Source organism: Benincasa hispida, chromosome 11 (genome assembly GCF_009727055.1).
Source record: "Benincasa hispida cultivar B227 chromosome 11, ASM972705v1, whole genome shotgun sequence".
Lineage (NCBI taxonomy): Eukaryota > Viridiplantae > Streptophyta > Magnoliopsida > Cucurbitales > Cucurbitaceae > Benincasa > Benincasa hispida.
Window position 1 is genome coordinate 80,708,491 of NC_052359.1, and position 14,700 is coordinate 80,723,190.

The 14,700-nt window shown below is 32.3% G+C and overlaps 1 protein-coding gene across 1 annotated transcript; it reads left to right on the top strand.

Annotated features, from left to right (window-relative positions):
- Positions 1 to 6,251: 6,251 nt before the first annotated feature.
- Positions 6,252 to 7,817, top strand: LOC120090257 (ribonuclease MC-like). The gene is made up of 2 exons (XM_039047816.1): positions 6,252 to 6,555; positions 7,144 to 7,817. Exons 1-2 carry the CDS (start codon positions 6,304 to 6,306, stop codon positions 7,585 to 7,587), a joined length of 696 nt encoding a protein of 231 aa, XP_038903744.1. The 5' UTR covers positions 6,252 to 6,303; the 3' UTR covers positions 7,588 to 7,817.
- The last annotated feature ends 6,883 nt before the right edge of the window (positions 7,818 to 14,700 follow it).

Below are 14,700 nucleotides of genomic sequence, written 5' to 3' on the forward strand. Positions count from 1 at the left end.
GTAGCAAGTTGAAGCAATCAATCACCGCTGGGTCGTCAGCAACCCTATTTTGTGAACCATCAATCTAATGGAACATTTGGACATTTATTAGTGCGCTAAATGTAAGGCTTACACATGTGAAACCTATAATATTTAAAGTTGTAAGTAATTCATTTACTAATTGAGCAATAGTTGTGTTGTCATGATATATAGAACCCACTTAAACTTATAGAATTTCTATTTTAATATCAAATTAAAGTTCAACCATAGCTAAAAGTTGAAATTATATTAGTTCCATAATTGCTTTTAAGAGTGAGATTCCAACCTCTTCCATTCGAGTTAAAAGGTGTATATTTAAACTAGTTGAACTAACTCCATTTAGATTCATATTAATTAAAAGTTTAAAGCCCCGTGTTATAAGTATTTAATTCTTGGTTTTTGGTATTTAATTTTTAAATTTTGTTTCTATTATAAATATTATAAATAAGTGTTAGATGGCCATACTTAGTATCCAATATCAAATGTCATTTTTTCATTGCCACATATGTTGCTCATGTATCATTCAACTGCTTATGCATAGTATCCAAAGTGTACCACATACTACTTGCCACTTTGCCTATAAATAGTGACATTTTGTAGATCTTAAAAGAATACACAATTGATAAGAAATCAACTTCAAAATTCCACTCAATTTTTCATATTATCCAATTTTCATAATTTTAGTTATTTTATTTTATTTTATATATTTTGTTTATTTATTATTATATTTATATATTGTTATGTTATATTTTCTCCATATCTGTGTTCCCGTTTTGCTCATTAATTTAACAACACATTATCAACACGAGCTTCTATTGTTTTTCTCTAAAGGTAGGCCCTAAAGGATTGTTGGTTGCTCCGTTGTGCTCATTAATTTAACAACACGTTATCAACACGAGCTCCTATTTTTTTTCTCTAAAGGTAGGCCCTAAAGGATTGTTGGTTTTTCCGGCCTCTTCGTTATAATTAATAAATTTAATGTTATTTTGCATATTTAATATCTATTAAATTTCTGATATAAATACAATATTTTATGATAGGGCTACCATGACAAATCTAACAAAAAATAGAATTTGTCACCCTTGATATTAACGACAATAATTATTTATCATGGGTGCTAATGCCGGAATCCATCCGGATGCTATGAACCTTGGAGAAACTATTAGAGAAGGAAATATGATATCTAGATAGGGCAAAGCAAAAGCTATGATTTTCATTCATCACCATCTCCACAAAAGATTGAAAATGGAGTATCTTATAATAAAAGATCCCCGTATCTTATGAAAAAATTTGAAATAAAAGTATGATCATAAAAAACAATTATTCTTCCTAAAGCTCGTTATGAGTGGATGCATTTAAGGTTACAAGATTTTAAATTACTAAGTGATTACAATTCCACATTATTTAAAATCAGTTCGAATTTGTTATTATTTAAAGAGAAAATTATTGATGTTGATATGTTAGAGAAGACATTTTCTACAATTCATTTCTTGATTATGCTCCTGTAGTAGCAATATCGGGAGAAAGATTTTAAACAATATCTGGAACTAATTTCATGTCTTCTCGTGGCCGAATAAAATAACAAGTTATTGATGAAAAATCATCAATCTCGACCAATTGGAACGACACCATTCCTGAAGTGAATGCTGTGAATTTTAACAATAATCATGGTCATGGTCATGGTTGAGGTTGTGATCATGGCAGAGGAAGAAATAATTATTATTTTCATTTGGTCGTTTTAATCATTCAATTTTTTTTTTTTTTAAAAAAAAACCACACAAAATGATTATCACACAGGAAAAGCTCCACAAGATAAGAGCTCAAAAGTGTTGAAAATAAATGCATTTTATGCGGAATGACTGAACATTGGTCACATACCTGTTGTACGTTAAAACACTTAGTTGATCTCTATCAAGCATCCTTGAAGGAAAAAATGAAAAATGTTAAAGAAAATTTTGCATACCAGGATAATGACATATTTGACCCATCTCATATAACAAATTTGGATGTTGCGGACTTCTTTGAATCTCCTGGGGAGAAAATCAACAGAATTGATGGACCATTAAGTGTTTCTTTTGACTTTGAAAATATCTAGACTTAACGTTGTTTTTTCTATTCATCTCCATGTTTTTTTCCTCTTAATAGATGTTAACATTTGTAAATTCCAAATATTGTTTTTCTTATTGTAATTATTTTCTTTTAATGAAGAAACTTGGTATTCGGGTTAATCCCTTAAATCTCGTGGGTTCTAAATGAGTAGGATAATATGCATACAATACCAAGAAAGCTACTGAACTGTTAATGATCTTCTTGTAAACACAAGGTTCATCAACATTTTGATTAAAACCATAGGTTTTGACTGCAACGTCAAACGTCGTGTTCCAAGATCTAGATGCTTGTTTCAATCCATAGATGGACTGATTGAGCTTACAAATTTTTTGCTTTTGACCCTATACTATGAATCCTGCTGGTTGAGTCATATAGATTATCCCTTCAAGATTACCATTCGAAAAGGCAGTTTTGACGTCCATTTTCCATATCTCATCGTCATAATATGTGACAATAGACAAGATAATCCATATAGATTTTATTACTGCAACAGGAGAGAACATTTCTTCATAGTTCACCTCCTCAACTTGGGTATAACACTTTGCTACTAATCTAGCCTTGAAGGTTTGCTTCTTTCCATCTACACTTTTTTTCCTCTTGTAGATCCACTTGTAACCTATAGGTTTTACCCTATCAGTTTAGTCTACAAGTTCACAGACAGAATTGGAGTACATAGACTCCATTTGTAGATTCACAACCTTAATCCATTCCTTTTTATCAACATCTTCAATTGTCTTCTTGTAAGACAACGGATCCTCAACATCATCATTAATGATGTTTTAGGCTTCTGTTAAATTCACATAGCGAACAAGTGAGTTCACAATCCTCCCACTGCATCGAGGCAATCTCAACTCTTGAGATGGATTAATTTGACTAGACGAACCGATATCAACAACTCTTGTTGATATACTAGTCTCTTCGACAACTTTTGTTGAAGATTCAGTAGTATTTTCATAAATTTTTCTTAAAACTATCTTGCTTCGTGGTTTCTGGTCCCTCATGTGGTCTTCCTCCTAGTGTTTGTCGATACAAACATTTTATTTTCATTTGGATCAAAGAAGTACACATCTCTCGTTTCCTTGGGTGGCCTACAAATAGGCATACTTTCAAACGAGGTTGATAATTGAAACAAATTTTTTTAATACTACAATTAAGAAAATGTGGGATTTAATCTCCCACCTCTAAGGTAAAAGATAATGCTAATTACCACTAAGCTGAGTTTATTTTGTCAAATTTAAAAAATTATGGTCGATAATTGTGTTTTTTTTTCTATTTTTTAACAATAATTTTTTCTGTGACTTTTATACTTCAATTTTTTATAAAAACAAAATCAAACTATATTTACAATTAATTATCATCTAATAGTTATGACTATAAAATTATATCCTTATTTGAATTTGTTTAAAAAATTTACTTTGATAAAACAACATCAATATTTTAAATACATTTATTAATCACAAATAAAATGAGTAAAAATAACAAAATAAAAATATCAACAAAATATAAGAAAATAGTTCATTTTTACAAGGGAGGTTTATAATATAATAAGAAAATAATGATAACAATTAATTTGAACTCAACAAATCCACGTTATTTTTTTATGACGATCAAGGTGTCATGAACAACTTTTGTGACTGCAAGTGCAACACTTCAATTAAAAGACTCGACAGACACTACAATGTGTGAGTAATTATATATATAAAAGATGAAAATTAGCGAAATGAGAATTAGAAGAAAAATAATTCTTAATTTTTTTTGTGTTTTTTTATGTTTATAAGAAAACCACATATTTACACAATTTGTAGTAATTCAAATAGTAACATATTTTGAAAAAAATATGTAATCCTTCAATTGGATGTTATGTTGTGTTCTTTACCAAAAAAATCACTCACATGAAAGTTGTGGTTAAGGATGTTCACGGAATGAGATAGGGTCAAGGATGTCATTCTACATCCTAATCCCCACACTCTATTTCATTCTCCATTTTCGTGAAATTTTTCATGGGGATCGAGGTGGGGATTCCCAACGGAGAATTCATGGGGATCAAGTTCTCTGCGGTGAATTTTTTGGACAAATTTAATAATTTACACTATCACTAAATTGTTTATTATGGTTTTTTTTAAACAACAATTAAAATCTAAAGATAAATTACTCAAATTTTGGCGTACAAAAACTAATAACTTTTTTAGTAGAAAGAAATAAGTATAAATCAAATTATTCACACATATATTATAAATGTAAATATTCAATTTAAACATATTCATTATGTTGACCAATAAATAATCAAACTTGAAATTTAAATGTAATATTTATATAATAATAATAACGTAACATTAAATAATTGGATCTTTTTAAAAATAAAAAATATTTATACTTTATGGCAAAAAATTTCAAAAGTACAAAGCACTTTTTGGAATTTTTGCTATAAAGTCTAAATATTTTTGAGATTTTTCTATTGATAATAATTTTTCTTAAATAATTATATTAAATAAATAAATAAAGGATAACCGAAGTGGAGATGGAGAACGGGATGGAGGCAAGGATGTGCACGAGGAATGTATTCCCCATCCCCGTTCTCGCTTAAATCAGGCGGAATCCCACAGGGAAGTTGGACATATCTAATTGCGATTTTTAAATTTCTTAAAAGAATTATAACTTTACTCGTATTTTATAATTATTTTGACTTTTGAGTTTTGAAATTATTTAAAAAAAAGAACATTGAGATATTTTTTAAATTAAAAATGAGAATTAATATCCAAGTAAAGTGTAAAAAAAGAATATATTTTCGACATTATTTATCGTTCAGCTTCATGTAAATGAGTGAAAAATATTTTGAAAATATCAAAATAAAAATAAAAGTGTAAAAAAGTTACAAGGGCTGGGGTTTGAACCCAGGTACATATCACTGGACAACCCAAAATTTTCCGGTTTCTATCCATCATAAGCAAAACTTATTAAAAAATTGAACGATTTTTTTTTTTTATTTTCTTAAACATTTTAATAAAAACATTTTAATAAAAACATTTTAATAAAAACATTTTAAAATTGAAAAAAAGTTGAAGAAATAGAAAACTCAATTGACTACGAAACATATTTGTCTTTAAAGAAACTAAAGACAAAAAAATAAAATAAAATAAAAAATCAATTGGTAATTGAATGACACGTAAGTTGATAGGTTTTGATATATTCTACCTTATTCAATGAAGTATTGTTAAATTAGGTTTTGATATAGACCTAATTTTCAATTCTTTAAATCAGATTTTTTATTATTATTATGGTTTACACTTCAAGAATTTATTACATACTTAGATATTAATTCTCATTTTGTATCGTTCCAATTTTATCGAATGTCCTCGAAGGGATTTGACAGGGGTTAAATTTCTAATATTCACAATGTGATTTTTGAGAGATTTGATAATGAAGATTCCACTTGAATTTAGATTCCAATTAACATGGTCCTTATCATTGATAGAGATACTAGAATGCCAGTCATTTGATGCCATATATATTGCAAGTTACAAAAAGAATTCACAAATACAGTAAATACTTTCTTACAATATTATTTCGAATTATCTCAGGTACGATTTCTTATATGAATGATTGGAAGTGAAAAGTAAATAAGTTTATAGATAATAAAGAATATCTTAGAGTTTTTCTTAAAATTGTGTCCCTAAGATAGGATGGGAGTCTTATCTCTCCACATATACAACTCATTTTGTCAACCCCTTCCAAATTTTATCACGTGGACATTTTATTGCACACATGCTACATTCTTGGCTTATCATTGATCATATATATATTTATAAAAATTCAATTTTTTTTAGTATAAAAATTGTGAAAATGGAAGATCGAAAATTTCACCTCTAGAATAGAAGGTCATATCAATTATCACTTAACTAAATTCTCTTTGGCATTAACAAAAATCCAACTAAAGATGCATATACTTTTCGTTCATTCATATTAATTATAAACTTATTCAAGATAACAATGAACTCATTGCAAATATTTTAAATTTAAAAAGGACAAATTAGAATTCTTTCCAAAAAAATAAAAAATAAAAAATAAAAAATAAAAGAAAGAAAGAAAATGACAAATTAGATCTATTATAAATACCCTTCCTCTAGTAGTTCATTCACAAAAAATTGAGCTATCAAATATTCATCAAAACATTCAAAAATGGAGAAGAAAGAAATTGGGTTAATTTTGAGTATGTTGGTGATGATAGTCAGTTGTTGTGAGGGGGTCAATGACTATGACTACTTGCAAGTTGTAATCCAATGGCAACCTGCCACGTGTACAGATTGGAAGAAGCCTTATCCTTATTGTTTCCAAGACCCAGATAATAGATTCAGTATCCATGGCATGTGGCCTAGCCTATACAGCGGTGCCCAAACCCATTGTTTCGGTAGTCCCTTCGATGTAAACCAGGTAAAATAAATATGTTCCCAATTATTATTCAAAGCTTCACTAATCAAACATTAGAAATATTGTTAAATTATTGTTTTTTTTAACATATATATAGAAGTGTAGATATACAACTCAAATGATATTTAATATGTGAAATCTAATCTATTAGCAAAAATTCAATTTGTCCATCAACAAAAAAATCATATTCTTTTCGAGTGATGACATAGTAATTTTAAGGTTGTTTTATATGAAAAGTTTAGTCAATTTCATAATTTTTATAAGATACACAAGTTACTTCTTTTATTATCAACTGGTTTTGAGATGGAACCTCATACTTATCTAATATGATATTAGAGTAGTTCAAAAAGCCCAAATAAACATGATAAGTGATAAGTTCAAAGCAATAGATGGAGAGATGTAATTTGTAAAATAATGCTTTGACCTGTATGATCAAAGATCAACAAATTTCTAACAAATTTCCACATATGCACATTGTTGTTGTTGGTATTCCTGATAGTAAGGTTATTTCTTTCATTCTAAAGAGACCAATAGACAACGATTGAGATATTAAGATATATATAACTAAAAATTTTCTTATTGATCATCCAGATTAGCATACTCCAACCTGGAATTAGTGAAATATGGCCAAATGTTGTCACAGGAAAAAACCAATGGCTATGGGGACACGAGTGGGATAAACATGGAACTTGTACTGAGAGCATTTTATTTGACCAAGAAGAATATTTCAGTTTTACAATGGACAAATATATTGAAAATAATTTGTCGTTTATTCTTGGGAAGAGCCAAATTACACCTAATGGGCAACTTTACTCGAGGGCTCAAATTTATGCAGCAATAAGTGCAAAGACTGGAAAAACCCCAGCCGTTCGATGCAACTACAACTATTGGAGTGGAGTTGAACAATTGCATGAAATAACTCTTTGTTACAATTGGAATGCTACGGCTTTTGAGGACTGCCCTTTGAATGCCAACAAATGTGATAATACTTTTATGTGGTATCCATGGAGCACTACCAAAGCTTTATCTGTCTAAAGAATAAAACCAACAAATATTAAATCGTAAAAAGGGCCCTCCATATGGTGTGTGGCTCTTATATATGTGTGTACTTTTCTAAGCCTTTTATGTTTCTAATAATGTCTTCCTCATGAGTTCATGGAGGAGATGAAATATGAATAAATGGAGGATGGATTTGTAAATCATATTCGTTCAGGACTTATTTAATTTATGGTGAAAGAAAATAAATGATGCTTAATTATGATAAACACTGTTCTTTTCATTTTAAATTAAATTAATGTTCAAAGATTGCCCACCAAGAATGAAGAGTCAAGTCTATGTTATCATTTTGATTGGCAAATAATTTGTTTTTTTATTTATGTTGTTGGTTATTTTGTCTCTGAATTTTTTGTATATATTTGGTGCTAGTTTTCTTTCCTTATCGATTGCAGATTTGCTGATATGATTATTTCCTTATTTGTGTTCTTGTCGGTGTTGGGTTATTCCTTGCCTTTTGTTGATTGTATTTAGAGGTGTTCGTCTCTAGGGTTTAGGACAAGCCAAATAATGTGTTTTATATGGTGTCCTCTACTGAATACCTTGAAGTGGCTTACTGAATCGAACAGAAGATTCCTTTTCCTTAAAGTTTGATATGTCTAAGTTATTATATCCTCTTATTACAAAGAAGTGCTAGTTGGGGGAATCTTACAACTAGCAAGTGAAAAGATGGTGAATTGTTGCGGTAGCATCAGATTTGTGGGGAATCTGAATCTGCAGACTCATTTGAAGTAGTCTCAAAATTAGAGGGAGTCTGACTTGCTCCTAGCATTTAGTTATGCGTAAACTGATATCTTAGTTGAAGTGAATGTTGTAAAAGTGAGTTACATTCTGGTGGATCTCTTTTCACCTAAGCGCAAATCCTCCCAGATGTAGGTGTGGTTGTACCAAACTAGGTTAACAAGTTTATGTGTTCTTCCTCTCTTCTTATTACTCTTCTACCTTTTGTCTTTACTATTGTCAGTAACATTTTTCCTAGCTAGTGCTTTATTTGTGATTCATCTATTTTAAATTGGCATCATAATCGGTTGATTGTTTGTTCATTAAGTATTCAATGGATTCGATCAACGAAGGTGGATCTACAACACGTCCTCCAGTCCAAGATTTGATGAACAACTTGTATTGGAAGGCCAAAATGACTACCTTTTTTAAATTTATTGGCAGGTCTTCCAAGGCGATTCTTAATGGATGGTCACATCCAACAATTACTGACAAAGATGGAGTTATCAATCAAAAGCCTGAAAAGTACTGGACAGAGGATGAAGATCAAGCTTCTAGAAAACTCACGAGCTTTAAATGTTATCTTCTGGTGTTTATCAAAACATTTTTAGGTTAATCAATACATGTGTTTATGCTCAAGAAGCTTAGGAGATTCTAGTTATGGCTCATGAAGGAACCTCAAAAGTAAAGATGTCAAGGTTGCAGCTCTTGACAACTGAATTCGAATCTCTTAAAATGTGTGATGTTGAGTGTGTTGCAAAACTCAATGTGCGACTTCTAGATATTGCTAATGAATCATTTGCTCTCGGAGAAAAAAATTCTGAAGAAAAACTTGTTAGCAAACTTTTTTATGCTCATTACCTAAAAGGTTCAATATGAAGATTACTGCTATTGAAAAATCCCATGATATTAGCACCACGAAAGTTGATGAAATGTTTGAATCTCTTCGAACATTTGAAATGACTTTGGATGATAAAGCCGAAAAGAAGCTTAAAGGAATTGCTCTACCGTCTTCTATAAATGATGATAGCTCGATAAGCAAAATCAAACATATGGACGAAAACTGGATATATATTGCTATTGGAAAAACAATTCGGTAAAGCCATTATGTTTCCCCTCTTGTCAAAGACTTGAATAACACCAACGATAATCATATCTCAAGGCCGACAAATCAATTCGTCAAGAAGATAGAAAGTGACAAAGGAGGTAGTGGTGGTCAGGGTGTTCAAGAAAGAAACTTCAAGTGTCGTGAATGTGGGGTTTGTAAGATGCCAAGGTTGATCTTGAAACTATGTCGAAATCTGTTCAAATGCTCAACTCTGGCATAAATGATCTCGACAAGATTTTGTCCTCAGGAAATAAAATTTCTAATAAACGTGGCATTGGATTCAGCAAGTCTTGAGATCAATTCTTAAAAGGGGAACCCTCTCTTTTTAAAAGATCTGTTCCTAATAAAGATACTTTGATGTCTGCGCCAATGTCTAAAGTAAGTGAAGGTACATTGGCTCGTCCTAAGCAGTTTATGACAAAAAGGTGGATAACAATGTAGAAAGGAAGGTTAAATTTGACTTTACTGATATCAGTTAAGGAGAAGAATTAGTAACTCTATGGAATCATCTCAGGAACCTTATCCATGGTAGGTATGTTTAGAAAAACAAAATGGAGTGGAAGGTGAAGAAATGTCATCTTCAATCTGATATTAGATGCCAAATTACATCTACTTCTCTTCTAGCATCTTCTAAAAAGGATTGGTACTTCTACAGTGGCTTCTCACGACAGATGATAGGTGTAAGATCTTTAATTAAAAGCATTGAACCCTGTGGATCTGGTCATGTTACTTTTGGAGATAGAGCAACAGGAAAGGTTCTTGGAAAAGGTCAATGATGTATTTTGGTCTTCCTAGATTAGAAAATTTCATTCTTGTTGAAGGATTGACTACAAATTTAATCAATATAAGTCAATTATGTGACCAAGGTCTTGTTGTGAACTTCTCAAAAGACAAATACTTGGTAACCAACGTAGATAATGTGATTATCATGACATGTATGCGTTCATCTGATAACTGTTATCTATGGACTTCTAATGTTTGTTCTAATGTCAGTCACACAGCTCGAAACAATGATGTTGTAATCTGGCATAAACGGTTAAGTCATGTTAATCTTCGTTCTGTTAAAAAGGCAGTTTCTGTACAAGCCATACTTGGTATACCATCTCTGTCTGGAGATGGTGAAATTGTGTACGGTGATTATCAAGCTATAAGGCAAGTCTAACTTTCTCATAGGAAAGTGTCTGTTTGTACTAGCAATTGTGTGATGGAATTACATCACAAGGATCTGGTGGGACCAGTACAAGTGGAGAGCTTAGTTGGTAAACATTGTGCCTTTATCAACATTGATGATTTTTCTCGGTATACATAGGTACGCCATCAAAGAAAATTAGACACATTTCAAGTATGTAGACTTTATGTCTTCAACTTCAGTGAGAATGAGAGGTGCACATTGTAAGGATCAGGATAATCATGGCAAGGAGTTTGAAAACTCTCAATTTGGGAATTTTTGCAATGTTAAGTGTAATGAATTTCCTCCCTTATGACTTCTCAGCAGAATGGTGTGGTTGAAAGAAAGAATCACTCTCCAAGAAATGGCCAGGATAATGTTGCACACCAAAAGTGTTCCTTTGAATTTTTAGGCAAAGGCTTTGACTACTACTTGCCACATCCACAACCGAATTTATATTTGTCCAGGTACTCTTACTATAAACTATGAAATATAGAAAGAACGTAAGCCAAATGTTAAGTATTTTCACGTGTTTGGAAGTATTTTCTATATTTGCATTTATTGGGACATATTTGTTATATTTTTACTGATCGAGACGCTAGGAAAAAATGGGATTCCAATGCAAATGAAGGAATCTTTCTTGGATTTTCATCAAATAACCGTGCTTATCGTAACAAGCGCACTTCTACTGTGATGGAATTTATCAATGTTGTTATTGATGATCTGCAAAGTTCTGATCATCAAAGTGGAAAATATGAAAATCAAGATGTTTTTTCACGTGGTGCACTCTATGCCAATGACATTTATCCTCCCATTCCTCTCTACAGCAATACTTGTGAAATAGTAACTCAGACTCAGAAGAAACTGAGAGTGAGATGATTTCGGTATTTAGCCGTGTTCAAAAGAACCATCGTTTAAGTAACAGAATAGGTGATTTAAATATAGATATCTTTGCATGCAAAAAGGAGAAAGTGGATTATCTCAAACTAATGGGGAATGTTTTTTTCACTTCTCCTACCAAGCTTAGAAACATCAATGAGACTCTGAAAGATGAAGTTGGGATGAATGCTATACATGAGGACTTAAGCCAATTCCAACGAAATGATGTTTGGTAATTGGTTATGAAAGAATTTAATCTCAAATAGCTCAACGGCTAGTTTTTATTTTCTAAATAGACGACGTAACAAATTTGTAATTATATATATATAGGTTACGTTCAAATCAAAAAGCAACTTGATCATTTTGTTTAGTACACGATCTGTAAAGAAAATAAAAACTTATCTCTGTAAAGTCTTCAATAAACGATTCTCCCTTCCCGTGGATGTAGGCATCATTTTGACGAATCACGTACATGTTTTTGTTGGTCTCTTCTTCCTCTTTCTCTTCTTCCATTTGCATGCTTGATTCTCTTCTTTATCCCCTGTGAAATTTGTCAAGAACAATAGAAGTTTAGAGAGAGTTGAGAGCTTTCAGAAACCCGATTTAGAGAGAGAGAGAGAGAGTTTTGTTTACCTGAAAGGAATTCGATCGGTCTCCATTGATTTCCCTCAGATTTGCGATGGTGATTCTTACCACATGTAGTCAAGAAGATTGAGAGGCGTGGCTCATTCAGAACCTTTCGTTTCACCTACCCTCTCACTTAGATTGGTCTCTTCTGCAACTTGGCCTTGAAATAAGGAATAGCCCTACAAATTGGTCTCAGAGCAAAAGACACTTAAACATTTCAGTTCTTGGATTATTAAGATTCAAGATTCACACTAAAATGACATTAGCAAGATATGAGATAGAGAAATTTGATGGTAAGGGAGACTTTGGCCTTTGGAAGGCAAAAAATAGAGTCATTCTCGATCAACAAAAGGCTCACAAGGCTCTTCTTGATCCATCTACTCTCTCAAACACTGTGACAACTCAAGAAAAGGAAGACTGGGAGTTGGCAGCTTATGGTAAGTTAGTCTTAAACCTTAGTGATAATGTTTTAAGGCAAGTCATTGATCAAGAGACAGCCTATAGGATTTGGACAAAGTTGGAAGGCTTATATGCCACTAGAAATCTTCCTAATAAAATGTACCTTAGGGAGAAAATTTTCATTTTTAAAATGGATTCATCAAAATCACTTTTTGATATCTAGATGAGTTCAAAAAAGATTTTTGCTAAATTTAAAATCTTGGGGAGAAAATAGAAGATGAAAATGAAGCATACGTGCTTCTAAATTCCTTAAAATGCATTGAAGAATGGAAGGGACAGTACATCTACAGATGCAATAATATCTACCCTAAAAACAAGGGAACTTGAGTTGCAAGTAGTTAAAAAGGAACAACCAAATGGTGAAGGGTTATTTGTGAAGAGGAACTTCAAACCAAATCAATCAAAGGATAGAAAACAGCAGCATACAGAGGAAAACAAGCCAAAACAAAAAATTAAATGCAAATATTGCAAAAAGAAGGGGAATTTGATTAAAGACTGCTTCATCCTCAAAAGAAAGAATCAAGAGAAAGAAACAAAGCCCAAAAGCAAGCAGCCTGAAGCCTCTATAATCAAAGGCTCCTATATCTACTCTGATGCACTAGCCTCAACACTTGACAAGGCCAATTATGTTAACCTCCTTGGGAAACATGATTAGGTCTTGGATTCAGGATGCACCTACCATATGACACCTATGAGACCCTGGTTTAACACCTACAAAGAAAATGATGGAGAAGTGGTCTACATGGGAAACAACCTAGGCGTAAAATTGAAGGCATTGGATCTGTCTCTATAAAACTTAAAGATGGGACTGTCAAACTACTCAGAAATGTGAGACATGTCCCACTTCTTAAGAGAAACCTAATCTCCCTAGGAATGCTACATGTTTTTTGGTATGAATATAGGGGTAAGGGTGGAACACTTGAGGTTCTAAAAGACTCAAAGGTGATCCTTGTTGGGGAGAAAGTTAATGACTTGTTTGTGGTCAGAGGTGTTGAAATGTTGATAGGGGCATATGTTGCCACACCAAATGAGATGATAGAAGCTCATGTTTGGCACAAAAGGCTGTCTCACATAAGTGCTAAGGGGCTGGAAGCTTTGTCTAAACAGGGAATTCTACCCAAGGGAATTTCAGACAAGTTAACATTTTGTGAACATTACATTTTGGGAAAGCAACTAGACATAGCTTTACCAAAGAACATCATTCAACAAAGGAAATTCTTGACTACATCCACTCAGATCTTTGGGGTCCAGCACAAACACCTAGTCTAAGTGGCTCGAGGTACTTACTTTCCTTTATAGATGACTTTTCAAGAAAAAGCTGGGTTTTCTTTCTTAAATCAAAAGACCAAGTGTTTTACAAATTTAAAGAACTTAAACTCATGATCGAGAAGCAAACCTCTAAGGAAATTAAATACCTAAGAACAGATAATGGGATAATGAGCTAGAATTTTGTAGTGAATAATTCAACAAATTTTGTAAGGAATCAGGAATGACTAGGCAGAAGATAATCAGACACACACCCCAACAGAATGGGGTAGCAGAGAAGCTTGATAAGACTATTATGGAAAGGGTCAATGTTTACTCTCAGATGTCATTCTCAGTGAAAAATATTGGGTTGAAGCTGCAAGCTATGCTGTGTACACCTTAAATAGATGCCCACATACATCCCTAAACTTTTTAACCCCTGAAGAAAAATGGACAAATCACCCTTCTAACTTAGACAACCTAAGGGTATTTGGGTGTGTTGGTTACATACATCAAAATCAGGGAAAATTTAAGTCTAGGAGTGTGGAATGTATGTTTGTTGAGTTCACTGAAGGTGTAAAGGGTTTTAAAATTTTGAATTCTGTCGAGAAAAGATTTGTGATCAGTAGGGATGTTACCTTCAGAGGAAGAGAAATGTTCATGCAAAAGGAGAAGACTACAATTGAGATACCTAAAAGCCCTACTCTAGGATTGAGGTGTCTTCTAAAGATAAGTCTACAGATCATTGTTCTTCTAATGATTCAGAAGAGGAAGAGGACACTACAGGACAGTTGATAGAAACCACTGGAGCTCAACCTGACTTGAGCCAATACTCTCTAGCAAGGGATAAGCAAAGAAGAGTGATTATTCCCCCAGCTAGGTACACTGA